At 35.5% G+C, this 27,971-nt stretch overlaps 2 protein-coding genes across 2 annotated transcripts in view; both read left to right on the top strand.

Annotated features, from left to right (window-relative positions):
* LOC127663512 (vascular endothelial growth factor receptor kdr-like) overlaps positions 1 to 11,847 on the top strand; it is a 63,640-nt gene extending 51,793 nt beyond the window's left edge. Inside the window, exons 26-30 of the mRNA XM_052155116.1 lie at positions 3,002 to 3,107; positions 3,818 to 3,930; positions 5,224 to 5,302; positions 5,657 to 5,736; positions 10,219 to 11,847. Coding sequence (XP_052011076.1) covers positions 3,002 to 3,107; positions 3,818 to 3,930; positions 5,224 to 5,302; positions 5,657 to 5,736; positions 10,219 to 10,396 — 556 coding nt within the window. The 3' untranslated portion in view covers positions 10,397 to 11,847. The remainder of the gene's footprint in view (positions 1 to 3,001; positions 3,108 to 3,817; positions 3,931 to 5,223; positions 5,303 to 5,656; positions 5,737 to 10,218) is intronic.
* Positions 11,848 to 20,952: 9,105 nt separating this feature from the next.
* Positions 20,953 to 23,832, top strand: LOC127663450 (homeobox protein CDX-1-like). Its single transcript, XM_052155058.1, has 3 exons — positions 20,953 to 21,388; positions 23,296 to 23,441; positions 23,599 to 23,832. The coding sequence occupies exons 1-3, from the start codon at positions 20,953 to 20,955 to the stop codon at positions 23,830 to 23,832; spliced, it is 816 nt and encodes a 271-aa protein (XP_052011018.1).
* The last annotated feature ends 4,139 nt before the right edge of the window (positions 23,833 to 27,971 follow it).

Genomic DNA, 27,971 nt, shown 5'->3' with positions numbered 1-27,971 from the left:
ACCCTGTAATCATCAACATGCATTGGTTTCGTTTTCAAAATTCAAAAATTGCCGCCTCAAGCATTACGACCAGCAGGTTAACTGCAGTGATGTCTAATGCTCATTGGCTCTCAAGTGTCTCATGACCGTTTGTGACCTGCCATATTCTGTGATCCGTTTGAATATGTTTGAATAAGAAATGACAGCGCCGCTATGGAGTGCATCAGGAGCAGATTTACAGTGAATAATAATTAAAATTCTACTCTCCACCTCACACAATGCTATTGAATGCTGTCAGGGAGCACATCTGATGCAGTGCATTGCTCTTGTACTGAATTTTGCCATTTACTTGAATAAATTATTGTGATTAAATTTATCTGCCTGTTACGTGTTTTATCTGCTTAATAAATGGTTATGGTTAGGTTTAGGAGTAGGTGTAGGATTAGAGGCTGTAAAATATATATAAATTAATATATTTTAACAAACATTACTGCTACTGTATATTAATCTACTTGTTATATGTTTTTACATTGTTGAAATGTGGTTCTGTTTAGAAATTAGGGTAGGGTTAAGGGATCTAAAATATCTATAAAACAGTAAAAATTTACAAATATATTTATAATCTATTCGTGTATTCAAATATATATGAAATTAATGCATTTCTAAAGCTGTAAATGTGTCAAAATGGTTACGTTTTAGATGCTTTCAAATGTCCATATTGTACATTTTAGTGCCTATCAAAACATGTACGTTTAAATGTTACAAACAGCTATGTATATTAATGAGATAAGACTGTCAGCAGGCTCATGAGTAATCAACAAATCAGACTTAACACCATGAACACTTTTTACATTTCTAAATTTGGAATGTGGAAGTAAAATATAGTGGGGTAAACTTCTTTAGTACATGGGAAACAATAGCAAATATTTCTTCTGCTTTCCCATTTGCTCTAACAGCAAAATAAAAAAAATCTACTTTTATATTCCTTTTCAAAAGAGGAAACAAATAGAGAGCGAAAGATTAAGGCAGTCAGAAGAGTTCATTACCCTAACTTAATTGATTTGTAGAACGTTATTACAAGTAATTTTAATGTATTTAATTCAGATTAAGTAATTTTCACTGAGCAAATATAATTCAGTTGTTTTAGGTCAAGTACTTCATTAGGTTCCTCAAATTATATTTACCAAGGTTATTTTGATACATTTTCTTATGTTAGAAAAACTTAATTCATTTTATTAATCATTAGTTTATGCCAAGTGAGCAAGTTTAAGGACAGTGACACTGTTGCACTGTCAATTCAATAGCAATCATTTATAGAGTTAAGCGGCACTCAAAATGATCAATTATCACTTGAATATTAACCCCCAAAACTCCAGCATAACAGGCTCTTTTTAAATGCCAATATCACAGAACATTAAACACAAACAAATCTCTTAAATCTTGCTCAAAAATTCACAAATTATTTACTAACCCTCATGCCATCCTAGATGTGTATGACTTACTTTTTTCTGTTGAACACAAATGAAGATTTTTTGAACAATATCTTTGTAGGTCCATAAAATGCAAGTGAATGGGTGCCCAAATTTATATGCTCCAAAAAGCACATAAAGGCAGCATTTAAGTAATCCATATGACTCCAGTGTTTTAATACATATATTCAGAAGTGATATGATAGATGTGGTTGAGAAACGGATCAATATTTAAGATCTTTTTCTTCTCCCTGTCCAGTAGGGGGCAATATGCTTTAGTTCATTTTAATTAAGTAAACTGAACAAGCAGCAAAAATCCTTTTTGAGTGTGTATGGTGACACTTTATATTAGGTGGCCTTAACTACTATGTACTAACATTAAATACATGTTTTTCTGCAAAAGTTGAAGTACAGGTAGGAGTTAGGGTAGGGTTAGGATTAGGGGTTAGAGTTAGGTTTTGGGGTAAGGGTTGGGTTAGCGGTAATGTTAACAGTGCAACTACAAATGTAATGCAAGTTCTTTAAATGTAATTAAAATGCAACAACATGTATGTACATAAGTACATTGTATCAAATGTTTAAGTACATAGTGTAAGTTAAAGCCACCTAATATAAAGTGGGTCCATAATTTTTTCAATGCCAGCGATTTGTAACAAAAAGTGTCCATTTGGGTTTCAGTAATATCAAATCTATGCCATAAGTGTATGCACCTCTGTGAGAGCATACAGAATATCCTGCTATATCATTGATTTGAAAAGAAACACCAGGTTGCCATTTTTCTGTACTTCCTGTTAGTTTAAGGAGTAGCTCCATCTGGTTTCATTAAAATAACCATTTTAGAAGTCCAACTTCCTCCATCTAATCTCCTCCACAGCCCACGAGAAGAATACATCCTCTCTAATGACTACTGAATCTTAACCCAGATTTATTTATTAGGTAATTAGTGTAAGGAAGTAACGAGTCATCAACTAGTACAGTAATTTTTCCATCATCCAAACTGCCCAATGTCTTCCCAATCAGAAGGTACCAAAAAGCTTCATGGGTAGCAGGCTCTGTTTATTCAAGGACCTGTGAGGGCAACACCACAGTCTAAACAGGATAGAGCTCAATCATCGCCCCTGATCATTTACTCAAGTACTAGGTTTGTGCATTGACGCCCCAGTGTTTCACAGCTGAACCTTAGCCTTTAGTTAAACTTAACCATTACAGGCCATTGCAAAATCCAATAAAGGAGCTCAGACGTCCCTCATGGGGAGAAATGCTGACAGCTCGTCTAAAGCAAGAGGAAGTTCCTCTCAACACAAGCATTCGCACTGAGAACAGTGTAAATGAAAACACACAGCCTCACTCCCCATGTCACGCACCTAATATTATTGATGACTGGAAATAATTGGATAAAACTAAATTTGCAGACAGAACTTGGAGCTCATGGCAGAGAGCATAAATCATGAGGCTTTGGGTAGCTGTGGAAACTTAGCAATTTATCATTACAGTACATTATAAGGAAGCTTTTTACCTCCAAGTTTATGCCTGTGTACATGTGTTGTCAATAGATATCAAACCATGTTAGACTGCTGGCATGGAGAACCATCCCAGAGGCCCAATTTCACAGAACTTGTTGAGAGGCTGGGAGATCTGCTTCAGGCTAGTGTGCAGCAGGTAAGAGCTGAAGATACTGTCATCATAACCTGTGGTTCACTTCATTATTCTTGTATGTCTTTCCCATAACCTTCATTTAGAGTTTAAATACATAATGTAACAGAGTATCCATCCAAAGCCAAAACAAGTATTTTATTGGCAGTGAGATCCTTTCTACAACACAGGGAAATCATGTCAGACTGTCAATGCAAACTCCCTTTTACAATTAGTCATTGATGCGGTAAATTAGTGACTTTTATTGAGGAATTTGCCCTCTGCTGTTAATGCTAAAATAGAGAAACTTAGCACAGGGCTAATCAGCAGGATTTAAAGACAAGAAATATATAAAAAATCCAGAATCTCAGTTTAACTTTGGATGGTTTGTACTGATATATTTGCTTAGTTCAAACAAGCATAAGCAAGGAAAATTACTAATTTATAATATGGTGAGATGAGGACACATGGTCTCACTAAAAACTACACACCACAGCACAGAGATCAAAATGCACTCCAAGCCATCTGAATTGGAAGCCATCCAAACAACATCTTTCTCCATCTCACATAAAGAACCAGGCTTAGTGGGCTTCCCAGAAAGCCCCTATTAACATCATTCGCAATAAAACATATTCACACATTCCCCTGCAGATTTATGTAGAGATCTGTAAAACTATGCATTGTGATGGTGTTGTTTTAAAGTGAACAAAACAATTAAAACAATTTATGTCTATCAGGAGGGAAAGCATTACATCCCAGTCAATACTCTGTTGACCAAAGACGATCCTTCAAACCCTACAGAGGAGACCTCTACCAGACCAGTCTCTCTTAGAGACTCGGGGACGGCCTGGTAAGATGGCTTTATCTTTAGATATGTAACTAACAGTAGAATGATCAGAGTACATTTTGTATTTTATTTAACCAAGTTATAAACATGATTCAATTATAATCCCTAATAGACCCATTTCAAACTCTGATTCAAACCTAGTTAATCACAATGTTATTTTTTGTATATTTGTAGAGGAGTTTTATATATATATATAATGTATATGTATATGTGTATAGGTGTATGCCAACTGGTCAAAATAACAAAAAAGACTAGAATAATGCAAAGAAAACAAGTTCATATTCATTTTTAAACAACACAATACTAATGTTTTAACATATAAATCGTTCAGAAATCAATATTTGCTGGAATAACCCTGATTTTCAATCACAGCTTTCATGCCTCTTGGCATGCTCTCTACCAGTCTTTTACATTGCTGTTGGGTGACTTTATGCCACTAGTGGTGCAAAAATTGAAGCAGTTATGTTTCAAAGTTTGATACATTTTTTCATTAAGTTTGAGAGCACATCTTTGTTCACGAGGACACCTTAAAGCTGAAACTAAAATGACTATCTAGATAACTGTTGTTACTCTCACCTGTGTAAAGTTTGTTTGTTAGACTCTTCCTTAGGAAGGCCCACGTCGAAACGTGTAGGAGAGTTTTTTACATTTAACTTTTGTACTGAGCCATGTAATAATGAACGCTTTTTAATTATTTAGAGTGTCATGTTTATCTAGCTTTTTCTTTTATGGAAATGTCCTCAGTTGGTTTTGTAGATAAAGTTCTTCACTCCACATTCTGGTTTCCATACATTATCTTGTTCCAACCAATCATGTACTACATTTCACCACTACGGCCTTCAGATGAACACTCAGGGCATGGCAAACAGTGAAGGACAAAACACTGATTAGTTTTTGATAAGACTTGCTTATCATTAGGCTCATGTGAAGGGACCTCGTAGCATTAAGGGCCCCCTCAAGGAATTTCCTCTTTTACCACAAATGCAGTTTCAGGATTTGTGCCTACTTAAGATAATATTTGTTCAGCTCTTGTATTTCCACAGGTCCTGCAAGTATATTTATAGAGAATAGTGTTGAAATGCTGCAATGCCTGTTATCCCTAGCTGAATTAAAGAGCTATCATTTGACTGTGTTGTAAAATTGAATAATGTCTTTATTCAGCACAGAACTTCTGCTGTGATACCAAATATTTCCCTCACACTCTGGTGTGTTTGAGGTATTTGTTTTGATTTGCCAGACATGATGTCATGAGGAATGTTCCACACTGATCTGATGTGGAATATTTTATGCTTTCAGGAACATCAAGATACGGCCTGGAAGTGTAAAGACCTTCGATGAAGTAATTCTGGAGAATAGAACCAGCAATATCCATGAGGTGAAGAGCATGTTTCTCACACTCAGCCCAAAGACAAAGTGACGGTCATATAAAAAGTAGTATCCCATTACATAAAAGGCACTGCAATGTAGAAAATGACAGCTAATCTGTTTGACTGATATTTTTAATGATGTTCTTACTTTTTCATTTAATTGTTTATTGTTTTTTTATATTAGTATAATTTTTTTTAAAGTAGTGCCTAAAACTTTTGAACAGGGCTGTATATATGTATATAATGCAAATGACAAAATACAAATATATTGCCTTTCTCTCTAGTAAACTGTATTAGTTTTCCCATTAGTAGACATGCCTCTGTGGTTAATGACACAAGTCATCTTCTTTGCTGATTCACAGGGTGGGCAGTCAGACAGTGGGATTGGTCTATCTTCAGATGACCTGAAGACACTAAAGCAACTGGAATCACTGGCTCGAGCGTAAGTATGTGACATGTAGTAAACACTTTGCCTGGCAGAATCCAGAACCACAGGAATGGGTAGGTCTGCCTGCTTATGTCCTGGAGACCCTCCTACTGGGCTGGAATTTAGATGCCGCAGTTGTCACACTTTTCCATGCAACTCCAGCGACTACCCTTTTCTTTGATATGTGCCTGTGCAAGAGTCTCTCAGACAATGGCGCAGAGGAGATATGGCCTAAGGTGACAATCCCAACAGCCAGACAACAAAAGTAGAGCTGGGCGTGTGACTTGTTAAGTTGGCAGTAAGGTCTGGTGCATGACTAGCATTTTGTTTGTGCTGCCTGGGTTGTAATGGCCTCTGACTCCATCGCTGAACAATGATGCAACAAATATGGCACATGGCCATTGCATACGAAAACATTTACCCCTTTATTTTAGGTGAGAAGGTATGTGGAAATCTCTTTATTTTGAGATTGAAACAACTTTTTGGATTAGTAAATTTGTCAATTTGTTCTTTTGTGTTGCAATTTAATAATTGTAGTGACCAAAATATATTCTATTTAGGGTCTGAGTACCATTATTTTTGCTACAGAGTGAAGACTAGGAATACACCTGGAATAAAACTTAAATATATTGAAATGTTTGAATATCTAATGAAACAAGCAAACAAACAAACAAAATAAAAAAATAAAAACAGTGAAAGTACCTAAAAGACATTATCAAGTCTTTCCTGAGACCAGATAGCCTTATAATTTATTAACCCAAGACTTAAGTGTGCTGGGGCCTGAGACAACATTACTTGTTCATAAAAGGGCCCCAGGGCAAATGGTGCTGAAAACTAAAGCAAACGTGGCCTTTTCAGTTATTAATGACAGGCCTCTTCAGGGCAGGGTTAATATATAAAGGTTAACCTAAAAAATAAGACAAATATTGGCCATCTTGTACTGTTTGGAGGTCAAGTGGTTAACTCGCTAATTGTCTGTTCACACTGTTTAGAAGTGTTCAGTCTGAACGTGATCTTAGACAATGGCAGCTGGGTAGTGCCAGGGTTATATTAGACACATAAATGTTAAATATCCCAATTATATGACCTAAAAATGTAAGCATTCTTAAGCTTATTTGTCTTGTTAAAGGAATAGTTCACCAAAAAATGAAAATCCTGCCAAAATGTACTCACCCTCATGTTGTTCCTAACCCATATGACTTTCTTTCCTATGTGAAACACAAAGGATTGCTTTTATGAATATCCTGGAACATTTATTCAATACAATGGCAGTTTAGAGCTTAAAAAGCAACGCAAGTATCAGGAAAGTAGTCCATGTGGCTTATGTTTTATTTTCCAAGTCTTCTGATGGCACACATTAGCTTTTGGTGAAAAACAACCTGAAAATTTAAGTCATTTTTCAGTAAAATTCTTGACATCAGTTGCACGTTTATAAGCGCATAAGAGAAACTTGTTCACAGTGACTTGCTTGTTCACATGTGAACTTATGTTGTTTAGAAATAAAAACTTTTAAGCTAATTTTGGGTGTACTGTTCCTTTAAAAGACTTTATGGAATTTGTTTATACCAAGATTTTGACAAAAAGTCACATATGGTTTAATGCAACCTTGCAAAAACTTAAGTAAAGCAGCAGGGGAGATAAAAATTACAGAGCTATGTTTGAGTATCAATAAACATAGAATCTACATACATTGATTGAACATACAATCAATCATTCCTTTAACAGTACCCTTTTCATCACAGCCCTATAGGATAAACAGTCGGGCACAGCCTGCAACCGGTTGGCAAAGCCATGAACAAGTTGTCATGGTCACAGTCTTGAGAAAAAAGAGCCACTCAGAGCATGTAGAGAATGATGTATATATTGTAAAGAGGCAGCCCCTGGCGAGGACCCACTCAATCACTGCCACCTTTGACCTTCTACTGCTTTACTAGTCTGTCCAAGCCTCTCCTTAATGTCCCCTCCACATTGTACTGCTGAATTCCACCAGGTACTCCAACATTTATTATGCACATATGCAGAGTGTCTGGCATTGGACAGCTGACGATTCACACTGTTGTGCCACCCAGATACCTCAAATGTACATACACAAATACATGGCAATCTGTGTTGTATAGTTATTTACTGCACATTTTTACCCCTTGAGCATTGCAAACTTAAGGATTCTATCCAAGGTGTATGACCCAGTGAACCCTGATGAAGAGATTTACTGAAACACATAAAGAATAAAGTTTGCATGTATAATAAATAAAAACAGTAATATTATTAAAGGGATAGTTTGCCAAAAAATGAAAATGCGTGTTGTTCAAAACCGATATGACTTTCTTCTGCAGCACACTCTGCAAAAATGAATTAAAGAATGTTGTGATCACTAATTTCCATGAAGTAGCGGTTGATAGTGAAGTTTTAAGCTTAAAAAGCACCTAAAATTGTCATAATAGTAATCTGTATGACATGTGCATCCTCTAAAAGCATGCAGTCATTATTTACTCTCAAATCAAATCAAGTAATTGATCAACTCATGCATACAGAACCCAAATCAAATATGTCTACACATTAATAGCATCAAACCTCATTGGTTCTTGACGTTTAGTAATGAAAAGCACAAGATCCAATGAGGTTTGATTTTGTTTGAAGTGTCCATATATATATATATATATATATATATATATATATATATATATATATATATATATATATATATATATATATAGTATCTGAGTATGTATACAGTAAACCCCTCACATTTTTGAAAATATTTGATTATATCTTTTCATGTGACAACACTGAAGAAATGACACTTTGCTACAATGTAAAGTAGTGAGTGTACAGCTTGTATAACAGTGTAAATTTGCTGTCCCTTCAAAATAACTCTACACATAGCCATTAATGCCTAAACCGCTGGCAACAAAAGTGAGTAAGTGAAAATGTCCAAATTGGGCCCAATTAGCCATTTTCCCTCCCCGGTGTCATGTTACTTGTAAGTGTTATATGGTCTCAGGTGTGAATGGGGAGCAGGTGTGTTCAATTTTGTTCACTCTCACACTCCCTTATACTGGTTACTGGAATTTCAACATAGCACCTGAAAAAAAATAATTGTTGCTCTACATAAAGTTGGCCTAGGCTATAAGAAGATTGCCAAGACCCTGACACTGAGCTGCAGCACGGTGGCCAAGACCATACAGCGGTTTAACAGGACAGGTTCAACTCAGAACAGGCCTCGCCATGGTCGACCAAAGAAGTTGAGTGCACGTGCTCAGCGTCATATCCAGAGGTTGTCTTTGGGAAATAGACGTATGAGTGCTGCCAGCATTGCTGCAGAGGTTGAAGGGGTGGGGTGTCAGCCTGTCAGTGCTCAGACCATACGTCGCACACTGCATCAAATTGTTCTGTATGGCTGTCGTCCCAGAAGGAAGCCTCTTCTAAAGATGATGCACAAGAAAGCCCGCAAACAGTTTGCTGAAGACAAGCAGACTAAGGACTTGGATTACTGGAACCATGTCCTGTGGTCTGATGAGACCAAGATAAACTTATTTGGTTCAGATGGTGTCAAGCGTGTGTGGCGGCTACCAGGTGAGGAGTACAAAGACAAGTGTGTCAAAGACTTACCTACAGTCAAGCATGAGTGCTGCTGGCACTGGGGAGCTACAGTTCATTGAGGGAACCATGAATTCCAACATGTACTGTGACATACTAAAGCAGAGCATGATCCCCTCCCTTCGGCGACTGGGACGCAGGGCAGTATTCCAGCATGATAACGACCCCAAACACACCTCCAAGATGACCATTGCCTTGCTAAAGAAGCTGAGGGTGAAGGTGATGGACTGGCCAAGCATGTCTCCAGACTTAAACCCTATTGAGCATCTGTGGGGCATCGTCAAACGGATGGTGGAGGAGCATAAGATCCACCAGCTCCGTGATGTCATCTTGGACACTCCAGTGGCAACCTGTGAAGCTCTGGTGAATTCCATGCCCAAGAGGGTTAAAGCAGTGCTGGAAAATATTGGTGGCCACACAAAATATTGACACTTTGGGCCCAATTTGGACATTTTCACTTAGGGGTGTACTCAATTTTGTTACCAGCAGTTTAGACATTAATGGCCGTGTGTTGAGTTATTTTGAGAGGACAGCAAATTTACACTGTTATACAAGCTTTACACTCACTATTTACACTGTAGCAAAGTGTAATTTCTTCAGTGTTGTCAGATGAAAAGATATAATCAAATATTTACAAAAATGTGAGGGGTTCATGAGATACTGTGTGTATATATATATATATATATATATATATATATATATATATATATATATATATATATAATATATTTCAAATAAAGTGGGGTTGGAATGAAATAAAGGTGAGTAAAAAATGAGAGAAATTTCATTTATGGGTTAACTATACTTTTTAACCAGGAAGACTATTTAAATGAATGTAAAATGCACACTTTATAAGTAATGAATAGGATACATGAAAACCTGTTTGTTTTCCTCCCACAGGATGAAGAGGAAAAGTAAAGAGTCAGTTCGGTTGGAGGGGGATAAAGACAAATACCCACCACCTGTCCCTTCACTGGACTTGAGTCTGGAGGACTCCTTTCTTGATCCAGAGCAGGAATGTCATAGCCCACCACCAGATTATAACTACGTGGTCCGTTACTCTACACCACCTGTCTGAAAAGGTCTGCACTCCTACGCCACCAGAAGTCTCGCCCAGTTTCGAAGGATCTGATTGGTTGGGTCAATTCTGTCTCTGCACATTTGATATAACAGATGTTTGTCCCACTTTATTCTTGTTTTTATCTTTTTTTCTTTGCTGAAATGATTGCATGTTCGTGAGTCAAAATTGTCATTTAAAGCGAAACATGTCAAGAATTTTTGTCTTTTATTTTCTGAGCACTTTTTCAAGGTAGTGCATTTCAGGTAGTGTATGAGTACAGTAATCAAAGCACTGGGCTGCCACTCAGTATCACTGTGACAGTTACAGATACAGCTATAGACCACCTCAGGTATTCCTACTATCTACTGTGAACACAATAAGCACAACTTATTACAGTAACGGCACTGCTTTCCTCAGTAAAATGGCAGATTCTTCATACAAAGTGGTGGCGAGTCAGTAAATCATTCTTTAGTAAAATCAGTCTTTAGAAAAAAGACAATAAAATATTTTTATTTTACTTTATATTTTAGTTGTAGGCAAATGTTTTATTGAAATGAAAACTGGAATCCTGCTTTCGTGATATTGTATTTTTATTTTGCAATAATTATTATTTCAGAGCTTACAAGAGCTAATTCTTTTTTAATATATATATTTTTTCTTTAAAACAGATTTCACTTGTGTTTTACTCAGACCTCTCTAAAACAATTTTTTAAGGCAACTGCAGGAAAACTGTCAAAGGACCACAGATCATGAATCATTGAATGTGCAGTCTGAAATATAAATTGCAGGACACACTGATCATTGACTCTTTGGATGCACATTGTATTCCCAGGTTCTGCCACGCCTGTCTGAGGATCGCTTTCCTGCGTCTTGCTCAGTGAAACCAAAATGAATCATTTCTGTTTCACCATATAGTATTTTTTATGTGGTAGAAGATCTTAGTTTTGTCTTAAATTAATACGGATTAGATAAATTAAGCTTTTAAAGAACATTTAAAATGACCACTTCATTAGTCAAGTTTAATGCCTATAAGTGTGTAGGGCAGGGCAGAATTTCTTATGGGTGCTTTTACTGTAAAAGCATCTTGGAAAGCCTTCAATAATTTAATAAGACACATTTAGTAAATTATTGATCACATGTGGACCACAATAAAAAGGCCTGGCTCTATTCAACAGTAGCTACACTGCAATGTGTAATTTCCTTATTTTATGCTGTTTACACTACTGTAGACGTAACAACACATAGTATATTGTGCAGCTATTAATCAGATTGTTCACAAGAAAAGTACTCTGAATGATTCAGTAGTCTATTGTGCTAAAATACTACTAAAGCTTGCAGGGCAGGCTGAAGGAACACAAAGAACATATGATATTGTCAACAGGCTGGTCACTACATACAAATATAGTAAAGTGTGTGCACACATTAGATATAATCTGTATTAACTCCTTAACAATTGTATATAAATTAAACCAACACTGTGGGATGTAATGGGTGGGAATCATGTTTGAACATTGTATTGGTTAAACCATAGTTCATATTGCCTTTGAAAGAAAGCAGTTACCCCTTTTATTGCTAACCATTATTGTTTTTAGATCCCAGTACTGCATTCATAATGTATAGGCTGCCAAATGAGACTTTCAAAATGGTATTATTGTTGACTGACTGTATTCGTGAAGTAAAATTGAATGCACTGATATTTTCGACATAAATATATTTTTTATTTTTTTTATTATTGTTGTATATTAATATTAACCAAGCATAAATAAAGATCTATATATATTTATATGTAGCACCTTTTCAGAGTCATGATTGCATTTATTCACACACATGCCTGTTTGTGGCTAACACATCTGAGAAATAAAAATGGAAATATCTAATTAACTATGGCTTAACCCCGCATTCCTGCCAAGTACTGTCATTTTCTTTTTATATAGGCGGCAATTTCCAGTAGGCCTAAAAAAATTCCAGAACAATTTTAAAGCTCGTTATTACAAGAATTTTGGTTGGAGCTGGTTAGATTGTGTGTCATCTGTATGGTCTCTTCCTCTTGCTCCTAAACCACAGAGACACATTTCCTGAGCGGGGCGAGGTGACGGCAGTCTGTCTGTCACTGGGACAATACCTTTGTGAGCAACAAAAGGAAGGTTTTCTCAATCATTTGCAACACAACTGTTGAAGGACTCAAAACAGTAAACTTTCTAAGGGCCAACAGTGCCCCCCAGCTTAGGCACTAAGCAGCCCAGTAGTTGAACTCTTGTGCTGCCTCTTTACTTGTATATTGGAGAGGTTACAATGTTGACAGTAACCTACACTGAGCAAATTAATAAGAAGCATTCAGCTGAGTTTGGACTGATGGTTTGTTATTGGCTCGCAGGTTGTCAGACATGTAAACTGATTCAGGAATATGAACTATAAACAAACAAAGGAAGGATGTCATATTCTGGCTACAAGCACAAACATGGCATTCACGCATCCCTCATATTTTTCCAAGCTCACAGGAAGAGCACCGTCTCCTCGCTCTGCAGCCAATCACTGAGAGTTCTCGATTTCCTTTACTAAAAAAAGGACATGATAGGAATAGCACTGCTTAGTGATCCTGTCTAGTGTTCTATAACAATAATTGTATTTAATTTTTAAATGTAAGATACAGTAGCAATTACATTGATTATTTAATGTTATTGGAAATTAGCCTACTGATAGTATTAAATGAGATAAAATGTTCAAAGTGTAGTCGTTCTTCTCAAGCCAAGATAATAAACAAAATATAGTTTCTCCGCAACCCCATGAAACCTATAACAATAGAATTACATGGCAATAATTATTCATTTACAAACAGCAAACTATGTCAAAAGAGTGAATGCAAATTCCGTATGCTGTTTGAGACAAATATAACAGTCAAATTAATCCTTTTGTTAGTATTTGTTGGGCCTCTTCCCCTTTACTGTGTGCTTGGTAGGTATTGAATAGCACGTCATACATAAATTAGTTTAATCTGCAAAATGTATCTATGAGAAAAACATCACGTGTGCATCTAATTAAAGGCTGTCTCCTATTGGGACCTTTTTTGTTTGTCTTGTTCAACAATGAGTGTAAATCCCTGTGTTGCCTTTTCCAGAGCCCCTTCCCAAAGAAAAAAGCCCCCAGTGGCAAGATGCTTGATTAATCGCTAAAACAGAGGTGGCATATTGGGGCCTCTGGGACCATGCCAAAACCTATTCCTGCAATCAGTGACAAAACAAAATGCCTATCATACCCCATACTCCTTCCTCCGTCCTCTGTACAATTTCCATTAATGGAGTGGTCTTCCCCTCAAGTCGCAGTACAGTTCCCACGTTGTGTTCCGGTGAGGGAGTGCTTGGGATACCGTGATCGGGGTTGGGGGGAACTACATCCGTACCTCTCACCTAGACTGAAACAATGGCGTGGATTTAATTTACCGGTTAGCAAGCCTCTGCCTGCCTTTTCCCAGAAAGGTAGCACCCAAAACCAAAATACAAATAGCCCAAATATGTTAAATAAACTCCCATGATGCCTAAGAGCAGGGTCAAATAGTTCTGCCTAAATCACACATAATGTTTGTCTTAAAAATAGTTGAGACTTATTTGGCCTTAGTCTTTGGCCTTCAGATCAAAGTAAATTCTTTTCGTCCCCAAAGGGTTCCAATGTCTAAAATTTAATGTTTTTTAATCTGTCAAGAATTTTGACATTCAAAACAGTTCAAAAACATCTGATCCACAGCGCCATGGGAACTTTGGCTCATGTTGAACCAGAGATGGTGTAATTGTTTTTAGTAATCAGAAAAGTTATTGAGACCTTCCCTGCTATTAGACGGGATGAGCAAATTCTCTCTTAGTTTATATTGTAAAGAAAAACAAGATGAGATTACTTATGAACTTATAAATGAATGGGAATGTGAAACTGTTGCAAATGTTGGTAAAGTGTGGGACGCTGTCAGAATGAACTCAATTTGAGTGCAACCACTGAGCTGATGGGGCCTGTGGTTGTAACTAAAGAAAGTCTCAGCAGTCAGTTTGGATGAGGCAACTAAGATCTCAGTTGTCTTTAAATGAACATTAGCACAAAATAAGAATTACTTTACAGTACAATCAAAACAATGCATACATTGTGTATAGTGCAAAAATTGTGTTAGGGCCAAAAAATTATATAATTTTTTGGCCTTAACACAATTTTTGTATTATAATATTTGAAAATATATAGATATATTTTTTGCAATAGCATGGTTCAAATAAAATATTTTCCTAATAAATATGCACTATATTGAATACCAATAACCTTATGCACATGAAGTATCATTTATTAATTCATATTGTGGAAATTACAGAAAATATATGACTATTATATTGGTATACTATTTAAATGATTTTGAGCGCAATCTGTCCACAAACAGTAATGCATTTGGGAGACACATGCTGCTATTTTCAAGTTTCTAGGAAAGTTGTAAATCTGTCTTGCTGAGAACATTCTACCCTGAGATAAAACATTCTTCTCCTATTCAAAGCCTAGGTGAAATGAAATCTCACTAAACTAAAGCATCTCTCAGTTATACAAGACTGACAACAGACTTTCATAACATGGAATGATCAAATACTATGTCAAATAAAATAAATATATATATATATCAAATAAATAATAATAACATAGTTAGCTAGGCCAAACTAAGAGAAGTTGATGTTTATCACTAATAAGCCATCGTAAACCTGAATGTTTACATGGCTCACACTAGGAACTCATTAGCAGACCTATCACTTCTCTTACAGAACGTCTTTAGTCTAAACATTTTTACTTGTTTACTTCTGCTTATGTGGAACACATGTTCTTTTGTAACATTAAAGGAATATTCTGGGTTCAATACATTAAGATCAATCAACAGCATTCGTGGCATAATGTTGATTATGATTAACAATGATTAACAATTTTTTTTTCTATAAAAAAAAAAAAAGAAAATAAAGGCAAAAATCAAGGTTACAGTGAGGCACTTAAAATAGAAGTAAATGGGACACATTTTTGGAGGGTTTAAAGGCAGAAATGTAAAGTTTATAATATTATAAAAGCACTTAGATTAATAAATTGTTTTTAATTTATTTTTTTATTTGAGCTGTAAAGCCTTTTACAGTCTTTTTAGGGATTTAGGGTGTATGGTGTTACGTCGTCATGGCAATGAAGTTGTCAAATTGGATATACACTCACCTAAAGGATTATTAGGAACACCTGTTCAATTTCTCATTAATGCAATTATCTAATCAACCAATCACATGGCAGTTGCTTCAATGCATTTAGGGGTGTGGTCCTGGTCAAGACAATCTCCTGAACTCCAAACTGAATGTCAGAATGGGAAAGAAAGGTGATTTAAGCAATTTTGAGCGTGGCATGGTTGTTGGTGCCAGACGGGCCGGTCTGAGTATTTCACAATCTGCTCAGTTACTGGGATTTTCACGCACAACCATTTCTAGGGTTTACAAAGAATGGTGTGAAAAGGGAAAAACATCCAGTATGCGGCAGTCCTGTGGGCGAAAATGCCTTGTTGATGCTAGAGGTCAGAGGAGAATGGGCCGACTGATTCAAGCTGATAGAACAGCAACTTTGCCCGAAATAACCACTCGTTACAACCGAGGTATGCAGCAAAGCATTTGTGAAGCCACAACACGCACAACCTTGAGGCGGATGGGCTACAATAGCAGAAGACCCCACCGGGTACCCATCCTCTGATGGCTACTTCCAGCAGGATAATGCACCATGTCACAAAGCTCGAATCATTTCAAATTGGTTTCTTGAACATGACAATGAGTTCACTGTACTAAAATGGCCCCCACAGTCACCAGATCTCAACCCAATAGAGCATCTTTGGGATGTGGTGGAACGGGAGCTTCGTGCCCTGGATGTGCATCCCACAAATCTCCATCAACTGCAAGATGCTATCCTATCAATATGGGCCAACATTTCTAAAGAATGCTTTCAGCACCTTGTTGAATCAATGCCACGTAGAATTAAGGCAGTTCTGAAGGCGAAAGGGGGTCAAACACAGTATTAGTATGGTGTTCCTAATAATCCTTTAGGTGAGTGTATACTGTAACTTTACAAAGAGAAGGTTAAAAAAAGCTCTTTTATCTCATTAAAACCAATTTAACACAGCTTAACTTATATTAAAACGGGACCTAATTCCACCTCATCCATTTTTTGGAGGTGTGCTCACACCTCTTCAGCACACACACACACACACACACACACACAAAAGCCAATATTGCAAAATGTGTATATTTATATATATATATATATATATATATATATATATATATATATATATATATATATATATATATATATATAAGCCTAAATGTATTATAATGGCTGAAGTACCAAACGTGTGTAGGGTCTAACTATCACATGATATTTATTCCTTTGTTTATTACAAGAGAAATTAATACTATATTCATACAAATAAATAATATATCTCATTGATTTGCTGTGCAATAATGCTGAATTATGAGTATCCCCAGTGACTGTTTTAGAGGAGACGGGCAACTTGGAACTTGGAAATTGGAATGCTCAATGAATGTGAGAAATTGGAACGCTCAACTAAGAAGCTCAACAGTCAACAGATGTAGAAAGGAAGTCCCGCCTTACAGGTAAAAGAGCTAATCACCTTTTAGATGCAGACCTCACCTGTCAGTCTTCTCGATTGCGTTGTAAGCATGATCTGAGGTAAAGAAGCTGAATTTATGATGTCAGCGTTTAAAAATTGTACTGCTGATTTGAAATATGTTCTTTGATCGTAATCTTGACCAACCGTTTTTAAGATTTTGGGGTTCCCCCATTCAAGTAGATACGAGCTGCACTGAGATGACTGAAAATAGCCTCCTGGGAGCGTTCCAACAATGGTCAACAGTGGACTGACTTGCTAGAGAGACTTTGGTATCCCTATGGGTGTACACATAAATATAATACGTGCTATTTGTTACTCAAGGTGGCGCTGTTGTGTCCGTGATTCAATTGATTTCTTTTGACTTTGATATTTGATGAAGAAACAACATGGAAGTAAACTAAAGCAAGCAAAACACATGAACACTATGTATGACCATTGCCATTTTGTGTGTAATACACTGAAATGATGTAAGTTGTGCATCTATTTGGACTCAATAAGTGACTGAGAAAATACTTGATGTATGTGTATTTTATGTGCAGCTTATGTGCACATATTTATGTGTTATGTGTAGCTCAATATGTGCTTGACAGACAGTTGTGTCTCATGACATTTCAGAGTTAAAGTAATGAATCTTGTTCTAGATTTGTCCTGATTTGTTGCATTAGCTTTTTGATATGTGAAAAATAAAACATCAAAATATATTTTATTATATTATTTTGTAATTGTCTTAAAAATATTTTGAAAATTGTACACTGTCTGGGCATTTTGTATATCCATTTGTGATAGATGTATGTGTCGGGTCATTAAAAGACCCTAAAATGTAAGAGTGTAGTGAAATTCCCTCAATTCCGCTAAAAACCGTACAAGTGGGTTACATTGGTGGACATTGCCCTCTAGAGGACCTTCTGTGATGGTGCTGGTTAAGTTGTGATGGAAAGTAAGCATTCGAGAAGACTAAACTAATTCTTTGACTAAATGACATCATAAATGTTCTTTAAAATAAAATTATAAAGGTAAAAATGCGTTGTCAAAAAAAAAAAAGAAAAGAAAAGGCTAGCGAGGGCTTTAAAAAGCGTTAAATAACGTTTAATTATATGACTGTTGTTTCAGCTAATTGACCAACAGAGGGCGTCGCTGTGTTCAGAAGTGAGTCTGCAAACCAATCTGAAGCTTCTTTTCTGTTGCACCTGTACCTGGACTTATCTTTACACACGCAACGTGTGTGGTCAGCCATATTTGGCCTACAAACTGTTTTATTATGACCACAAATTCAGCAAAAAAACACAATATTTATACATGTCATATAAGATAATCAGGTTTTTATTTAGGCCTATCAATATAGGCACATCCATTTCCATCATTTATAACCATACCAGAAAAATCTTGTAGATCAGCATTAAAATGGGCACATAATGCTAAATTTCCCAAAGTCCTCTTTTTATGAGGACTACTGTCATCAAGTATTCTTTCATTATATGTTGAAAATATGGAATAAAAATAAATCTAAACATCAGATACTTCAAAAAAGATGAATATGTTTTACAAAAACACTGTACATGACCACAGTTCATCTGATTATTGGTGATTCGGACATATGTAGCTATTAGGAAAGCTATAGTTCTGTTGATTTACGGTAAGTCTTGAGCACATTTGATGTTTTAGAAAAATATTTGTTTAGAAGATTTTTTTTTTTTAGAAAAACATTCTGCTTTAGTGTGTAAATGGGAAACGTCTATTTTAGATTTGCAAACATTCCTTTTGCAAATAGAATAGAATAGAGAACAAGGAGTCCTGCAACAGCTATGACATTTTGTGTCTTCCATTGTGACAGGCTTTATACTGCATATTTTAAACAACATTTTTCTAATTCTAGCTTTGTACTTTTAAATATTCATTTGTCACTCCACTTGACTATTGCCCAAAAAATGTAAAAGGTGACTAGAAAACTAAGTTTCGAGGACCACTTTTCCTCAGTCCTCAAGAATAAGAAGCCTGAGGAAGAGCGGTATGCTCGAAACGTCACTTTGCAGGTGTGCATTTCCATTTTTTCTATTTTTGGATTGTTGTTGTTTTTTTTTTGTTTGTTTTTTTTGGGATTCTGCATCCTATTAGCTTTTAACTGGGATGCATTTTTATTTATTTATTTTTACTTAATTGATGTTGACAAAGATATGTTTATGTACAGTACATGTTTTTACCAAACTACCAATATATAAATATAGCTCTATACTGAAATATAATAAACCATTACAGAACAGGCACGGGTTTTTTTCTTCAATTTTGGAACTTTTATTTGGTGTGCATTTTAGTAGACATGTTTGTAACACATACATACATACAAGTATGACTGAATAAGGTTGTAATAAAGTAATTTGAATTTGTTTGTGTATATACATTTTAACCTAAAAAAGAAAAAGATCATGGACATGTTAATTGTCAACTACCAATTTATGATAATATACTGACGTATTTTAAATACTATACTACTAAAAGTCAAGTTGTCGTGTGTTTTAGTAGATGGTTGTAATAAGCATGCCTTATTAAATTGGGAACATTTTGTGTCTAGAACATAAAACCATATTGCCTCCCTTCTTCAGTTTGTTAAATCTTTTTTTATTAAGAAGTTAAGGCATTACTTTTCACGTGAACTGTACTTTTCCAACGCAACATCTGAGACAAGATATAGCCAAGCCTGAACAGGCAACTGTCAGCATATATCAATGATTAAAATACCCCATAAACCTGGCAGTAATAAGAATTAACAAGTCGTTAAATCTTTCGACTACATGGCGACACGCACGACACTGTCGTCGCATGGGTACTATAGGTGATACCTCAGATTTCCATAAACCGGAATTAGCTGTGAAGTGTGACTCGAGAGTGTCATGGTGTGAGGGATGCGGAATGTAGTAACTTCGCCTTACATCAAGACACCTTCTCACGCTTTGCACCTCTTATCCAAGAGTACCGATCACTTAACAAATACTCTGAAGGCGAGAAAGTAGCATGGCTACTATGCAGATGTGACGTTCCCATAACCACAGTTTTACTGTAGCTTCAGGGAGACAAGATCAGTAAAACTATGCGACCACTAATCGCTGAATGACGCTGCCTGGCTAATCACGTCAGCTATTTCAATTTTATGATTAACACTTCTTTGACAACAACAACAACAACAATAATATTATGCATAATAAATAATAATAATATAATAAATAGTGTTATTAATAATAATTATGTTATTCTAATATTAACAATAAGAAGGCTTGTTTGTTGTTGTTGTCATCGTTAGAATTATAATATGAGTATTATTTTTTGGGCCTGGTTGTACTATATACATTTGAGGTATTAACTACCAAACTCATAAAATGTATAGGCCAATAATACATAAATAAAAAGGTTCACAACTATTAGAAGTCAAACTGAGACAGAATAAATAAATAAAAAAAACCTTTCCAATTGTCTGATTTGGGGATAGACTTTTTTAACAGATTATTTACATTTTAGAAGTTGATTCCCGAAATCATAAGGGTGAAGGTTAAACTATATCTGTTGAATATATCAGAGGCGATTTTAGATATTGCCAAAATGTGGCGCAAGAGGAATTTGAGGATTTGTTGGTGTTATTGGCGAGTCATTTGAATGCAAATCCAAAGGTTTTGAAGTCGTGGCTGACGTCAGGAGGGCTTGGTTATACCTTTACCAGCACCACCTTGACAACAGAGTCACATTAAGTTTGACTGAAGCACGTCAAGGACTACGTCGCTTGAACTGGAGATCATTTTGGACTATCACTCATCAAATAAATAGTAAAAAGCTTGATCGAGTCAGGCCTGAATTTAAGTACTACTTGACATGATACATGGCTGGCATGTTGCCTTAGAAAAGTCATTTTAGGGGTTTCTTTCGAATCATGTACGTTGGATACCTTTTGGATAAAGAGGGTAGCATGTATCACCAAGGACCTGTGCGACGATCTGGCATCAGCCTTCCACCACAAAATTTTGTTACCACACCTCAGTATTCAGATTTTACAGGATATCATCATGTGCCCAATATGGACACACACGCTCAGTCAGCAGGGGCATGGGGAGCTCCTTATGGCGCACCGAGAGAGGACTGGGGCGCGTACAGCCTCGGACCGCCAAACACTATTTCTACACCTATGAGCAATTCTTCCCCGGGACAAGTTTCATATTGCTCGCCTGATTATAATGTCATGCATGGTCCGGGATCAGCAGTGTTGCCTCCACCACCTGAAAACCTTTCTGTGGCCCAACTTTCCCCTGAGAGGGAAAGACGCAATTCCTATCAGTGGATGAGCAAAACGGTCCAGTCTTTATCAACAGGTAAGGTTCAAGAATTATTAATTCACATTTTCTTAAATACAAATAATAATAAAAGAATAGCCTGGGATTTTTTTTCGTAAACATTTAATCTATTTTTGCAAACTGTGCAATGATGGGGAGGTGTTGACATAAGGGCTTAAAGAGAATTAAAGTAAGTACAGAAGTACAGAATGACCTAGTAGCCCACGCTTTTGGTTGATCATTTTGAAACTATTTTAGAATAGTTATAAAAATAGAATAAAAATGGCATTAGGCCTACTAGTAAAAGAGAACGTTTCAGTATCAATAAAGGTACACAACGTGTAACACGTTCTAATTATCAAAAGTGATGGTAACGGTAAAAAAAAAAAAAAAAAAGAAAACCTTAATTATAGTATACCAAAATAAAGCAAAAAAAAAGAATAATTATAAAGAAAATTAAGACAAAGTAGGAAAATAATAATAAAATAAATCGAAATGAACATGATCATTTACTTTCAGTGTTTTTTTTTTTTCTATTTTCTTCTTTTTCGTTAGCTACTGCGAACAAACTTGAAAATGCGGCACGGTGAAAAATGTATTTATTTCAGAGTTTGTTGTTGTTCAAGTAACTGAATTCGAAAAGGGAGTAGTTTTGCACGTCCAGTTCTACTAAACTGATTATAGCCTACAATTCCTTGAAAGAAAATCAAATCGATCACCTACTTTATAATATTTGTATCCCTCCAAATATTTCACGAATGAGGCAAATATAGGTTACTTGTGGCAAAATTGAGGTGTTGCGATGGGAATTGGCGCCATGGTCACTTGTAATGCTAATTTGCGACTCCCGTAAACAAGATGTGAGGTCTACTTTTCCTGTTACATTGTCTCATATTCAGGCGGCGACTTCTTTCAACACCTTTTTACTTTGATATGCAGCAACGTGTCTTCCCCTGACTCCGTTCATGAGGGTTATATTGCCTTAAAAAGTGACACATTTCACAGCAAATAAAGTTTTCCTGTCTCCGGCGCATGTGGAAAAAAACACAACGCGACGAAACTTGCAGAAAAGGCGAAAAAATGCTACTAAAAGTTACATTACATAGATAAAATAGCTATTTTTAAATTATTGTTGAACATTAGATGTTAGACTTCCTCGAACTTTCACCACAGTGTTCATCATTAGCCTATGCAGAAACAGTTTGGCCTCAGATTGGGCACGCGAGATCGTCTCGTGAGCAGCTGAATGAATAAACGTCATACAAAAAGCATTATAATGAATCACTTTCTTGATGTTTCTAGTCGTACATAATATTCCTTTATTTCTTTCTCTGTAGACCAAACAAGTGCAGCCTGCTCTTGGCTTGAGGAAAAGATTTTTGATGGTATCTCCTTGTAATTCTTTGTAAGATGTGTGTTGTCTCTTAATACATCAATGGCGTTTGGGTAATGTTTTCGAGTCTCTTTGTTCTGCAGTTTGTTCAAAAACTCTCCTCAAAGAAGATCAGAGGCTCAATTTGCATATCTAGCTGCAGAGCGATGTAATCTTAGTTTGAACATGTCAATGAATATTTCAATGGCGTATGGATTTATAGTAGGCCTATCAGAGATCACATTGAATGTAAACGCTATATATATATATATATATATATATATATATATATATATATATATATATATATATATATATATATATATTATGTGAGTGTATCATTTTATAGAAATTCCACAATTCTTTCTCTGTTTTATAATGGCATCATCATAGGCACACATACATTTCAATATTTTTTGTACTTCCACATGACGTTTAATTATGTATTTTATATTACTGAAAAAATAGGCTACTTATCTGTGGTGCATGTTTTACAGACGATTATTATTATTATTATTATTTTCATCTGATGCGTAACTTCTCTCATAATTTATTTCATGTTCCATTTCTATAGGCAAAACGAGAACGAAGGAGAAATATCGAGTGGTATACACAGACCACCAGAGGCTGGAGCTGGAGAAAGAATTTCATTTTAATCGCTACATCACAATCAGAAGAAAGTCAGAGCTAGCGGTAAACCTTGGGCTTTCAGAGAGACAGGTAGGCCTGTTTATTTTTATTTTTATTCTTTTATTTTATTTTATTTTATTTAATTGTTCCACTTGCAGATTAAGCCTAATTTATATATAGGCTATATAAAAAGCAAATTTCCTCCTATAGGCCTAGCCTAACTTTTTTATATATTTTGTTCCCACAGGTGAAGATCTGGTTTCAAAACCGGAGGGCTAAGGAAAGGAAGTTAATCAAAAAGAAAATGGGTCAGTCTGATGGAAGTAGTGGATCGGTCCACAGCGATCCAGGTTCTGTCAGTCCCCTACCGGTACCAGGGTCACTGAGTCCATCAGATATACACGGTTCTCTCTACCCACCCCAAGGAATGAACACCTTACCATCTATGAGGAACATTCAACAAGTTACTGTCACTCTGTGAACTCAAACTTGGAACATCCAACTTAAACTGAGCACTCCAACACACTGAAAGGACAGAGCCCGGCCACTCACTTGACATGACAGGCATCCTGCGGCCGCGGCGCGTGTTGTGGATTAGGGACTACCACTAAGAAGAATTGCGTCTTAAATGCTACAAAATGCTGGAGGCTCTTCAAATATTGTTTTAATAGAATAGTTTTTAAAATTAAGAGAAAAAAGAACGTACAAAAATCTTTGTTCGTCTGTTCGAGAGACTAAATATTTTAATGGTTTGTTTGTGTTTGATCAATTATAGGCTATACATATCATTTTCTGTATGTGGTAAATGTTCATCTAAATGTTTGTAAATAAAATGAAAGCTCAGGTATACAGTGTTTTTCGGGACGTATGATCCTTACCCTGGAACTGTTAAACTTTTATTGTAAACCACTGACCTGCAATCAATGTCAGGCTGTTTTATGGTCCAGTTAGTGTGCAAAGCGCACGTCGATCACTTTCTTTTCACATGATGTAAAGTGCAGGTGTCAGTGATACGGGTAGAACATTTGATTCCAGCAAATGTGTAAATAAAATGTTTTACTAGAAAGTTTTATGGAGTCTTGTTAAGTCATTAAACGAACGAAAATTGTGAAAAGAGCCCTGGTTACATTGATTTGGTTTATTTACCACGTTTGCTTGTTGGACAGAATGCACAAAAGCATTTCCTTGTGAGTGCAAATTAAAATGTACGAAACGTTTGAAAAACAAACCTACATTTTGGGCCTGTTTAGGGTGGAGGAACTAAATGAAGTGTCTTTATCTCAATGCTTTCTATACAAATGTAGCATTTATTACAATTTGATAATTAGCTTAAACAAAACAGATACAATTTGGGTCATATAGCTAATATTTGTCTATTAAATACGATCAAATGATTTTGTAGGATTTATTCTTAGAGATTATTTAAAAAAGCCTTTGAAGAACAAAAATGTTGAGAATAATTGAAAGTAACAGATTAATTGTGGGGACAGCACAGTTTTCCAGATTGAGCAAAATTACGTTTTCATTGAAATGTTTGGCTGCAACCAGATACAAAAATTAAATAAATTAACATGTGTGGGTAACTACCTGCAGACATAGGAGAGACCAAATTGTCACACACGGCCTATATCGAGTAACTATTTTGAGACAAATGTCAAATTATACAATGTGTAAGCGGTGGTTCTGTGTGTTGTTTTCAAACACCTATTCAAAATCCTGTTAAATTAAAATCATTTATATCCTACAAAATACATCTCAATATTTTAAATTTGGCTATAGCTGTTAGGTAAGCAAGTGAACACAATACAACCACACTAGACAACCCTCTACGATCATGGGGAAAGAATTGTCATTGGCTATTAAATTTTAGTTTTTAGTCACCAGACTTAAGCATATTGTAATGAGAGGGGGCCTCTTCATATATATTCACGCAGTATAGTATATTGTAATTTTTTTAATATATATTTTGCTTTATGATTTTAATCACAATTTAGCTTTTTAAAAATTTACAAATGTCACATTCTATCAAATTATATGATGAAATAGCATTTTTAATAATGATACAAGATGTTGTCACTATTTGAAATTTCGTACACATTTTTAACAAAAACAATTCACAATAGGAACCTAATAATGAAAATTAGGGGTCACGATTGTGAAATTCGTTTGATAATTAATTGTCAAACAAATAATTGCGATTATGACGATGAATTGCCTGTTTTAGGGCTGATGGCAAATTTTCTGGTTGTTTAACGAATATGACGATTAATTGCCATACCCACTCACCATGTGTGCTTCATGCACGCAACAAAGTCATTTATAAAAATGTAGGTCATATAATAAAATAAGGGTATATGATTTACTTTTCAGTCTTCAAAAACGTATGAATGACAGTCAAATATAAAAGTATACCATTTCAAATTATTAAAATTATATTTTAATTACCAAAATATGTCTAAACAACTAAAATATATATCTCTTATTTGTCCGATTTACTTTTGATCCATTGGACTTTTTCAATGTTTTGTTTTCTTTTGCTTCTTTTGTAAATCTGTCAACATGTATAGCTATTATATTTTATTATATTATATTATGCAATAGTAAAATATTTCTGCCTTAAATTCTTCACTTTCATACATTATTTTAAGGCTCTCTGATTAACTCACAAGCCCTTATTTCTCATGAAGGAAGACTTTTGAGATTGTGTTTCTTGCATTTTATCATCTCCACAGAAATAGAGCAAGGCATCTCCTCTTTCTCACTGCGTGAATAAACACACAAAACGACCACGGACAGTTGACATTAAACTGCCGTTAAGTGAAACTGGAGCGCTTTGCGTTCACCAAATTAATAAGTTCAGGCGGAGTTTGACGCAAGCCTCTGTAGACGGCGTGCACATTAGAGCGCTTGAGAAGCGCTTCATCTTCACACGCTCTCAAGAGCTCTTGTGACGTCAGCGGTGTGGTTCCCTGAGATGATAGGAGTTCAACTGAATGAGACACAAATGCTTTTTTCCAGCGCGCTCATGAGACAGCATGAGGCTGAATCCAGCTTCTTAATCAACTGCTTTTCATTCAGTAAAAGGGCCTCGGTGCTTCGACACTACACAACTATATCACTGGCGAGTGAAATGTTAATATTTACTTGCCAGTGGCTAATAACAAACATTTTTGGTCGCATAGTGCGAAATATAGGCTATTCTTTGCGAGTGATTACTTGCAATGTGAGGGCTGCTAGCATTCATATGGGCTCAACTATATAAAGGAGATTGTTAAAAGGTCAAACTGTTTCAATACACAACACAATGAAAACGCCATAGTGCGACAATATCAATACACAATACAAATACAAATCCATAGTGCGACAATATCAATACACAACACAAATACAATCCATAGTGCGACAATATCAATACACAATACAAATACAAATCCATAGTGCGACAATATCAATACACAACACAATGAAAATGACATAGTGCGACAATATCAATACACAATACAAATACAAATCCATAGTGCGACAATATCAATACACAACACAAATACAATCCATAGTGCGACAATATCAATACACAATACAAATACAAATCCATAGTGCGACAATATCAATACACAACACAAATACAAATCATAGTGCGACAATATCAATACACAACACAAATACAATCCACAGTGCGACAATATCAATACACAATACAAATACAATCCATAGTGCGACAATATCAATACACAATACAAATACAAATCCATAGTGCGACAATATCAATACACAACACAATGAAAATGACATAGTGCGACAATATCAATACACAATACAAATACAAATCCATAGTGCGACAATATCAATACACAACACAAATAAAAATCCATAGTGCGACAATATCAATGCACAACACAATGAAAATGACATAGTGCGACAATATCAATACACAATACAAATAAAAATCCATAGTGCGACAATATCAATACACAACACAAATAAAAATCCATAGTGCGACAATATCAATGCACAACACAAATGAAAATGACATAGTGCTGACAATATCAATACACAATACAAATACAAATCCATAGTGCAACAATATCAATACACAACACAAATACAAATCCATAGTGCGACAATATCAATACACAACACAATGAAAATGACATAGTGCACAATATCAATACACAATACAAATACAACATAGTCACAATATCAATGCACAACACAATGAAAATGACATAGTGCGACAATATCAATACACAATACAAATACAAATCCATAGTGCGACAATATCAATACACAACACAAATAAAAATTCATAGTGCGACAATATCAATACACAATACAAATAAAATCCATAGTGCGACAATATCAATACACAACACAATGAAAATGACATAGTGCGACAATATCAATACACAATACAAATACAAATCCATAGTGTGACAATATCAATACACAATACAAATAAAATCCATAGTGCGACAATATCAATGCACAACACAATGAAAATGACATAGATTGACAATATCAATACACAACACAATGAAAATGACATAGTGCGACAATATCAATACACAATACAAATACAAATCCATAGTGCGACAATATCAATACACAATACAAATACAA

Source organism: Xyrauchen texanus, chromosome 23 (genome assembly GCF_025860055.1).
Source record: "Xyrauchen texanus isolate HMW12.3.18 chromosome 23, RBS_HiC_50CHRs, whole genome shotgun sequence".
NCBI lineage: Eukaryota > Metazoa > Chordata > Actinopteri > Cypriniformes > Catostomidae > Xyrauchen > Xyrauchen texanus.
This window is presented reverse-complemented; position numbering and strand designations above follow the sequence as displayed.

Excerpts from the sequence above, each read along its gene's own strand:
- LOC127663450 (XM_052155058.1), top strand. The coding sequence starts at position 20,953 with ATGTACGTTGGATACCTTTTGGATAAAGAGGGTAGCATGTATCACCAA. Across the intron at positions 21,389-23,295 it reads GGTCCAGTCTTTATCAACAG|GCAAAACGAGAACGAAGGAG; the intron begins GTAAGGTTCAAG and ends CCATTTCTATAG. Across the intron at positions 23,442-23,598 it reads TTGGGCTTTCAGAGAGACAG|GTGAAGATCTGGTTTCAAAA; the intron begins GTAGGCCTGTTT and ends TTGTTCCCACAG.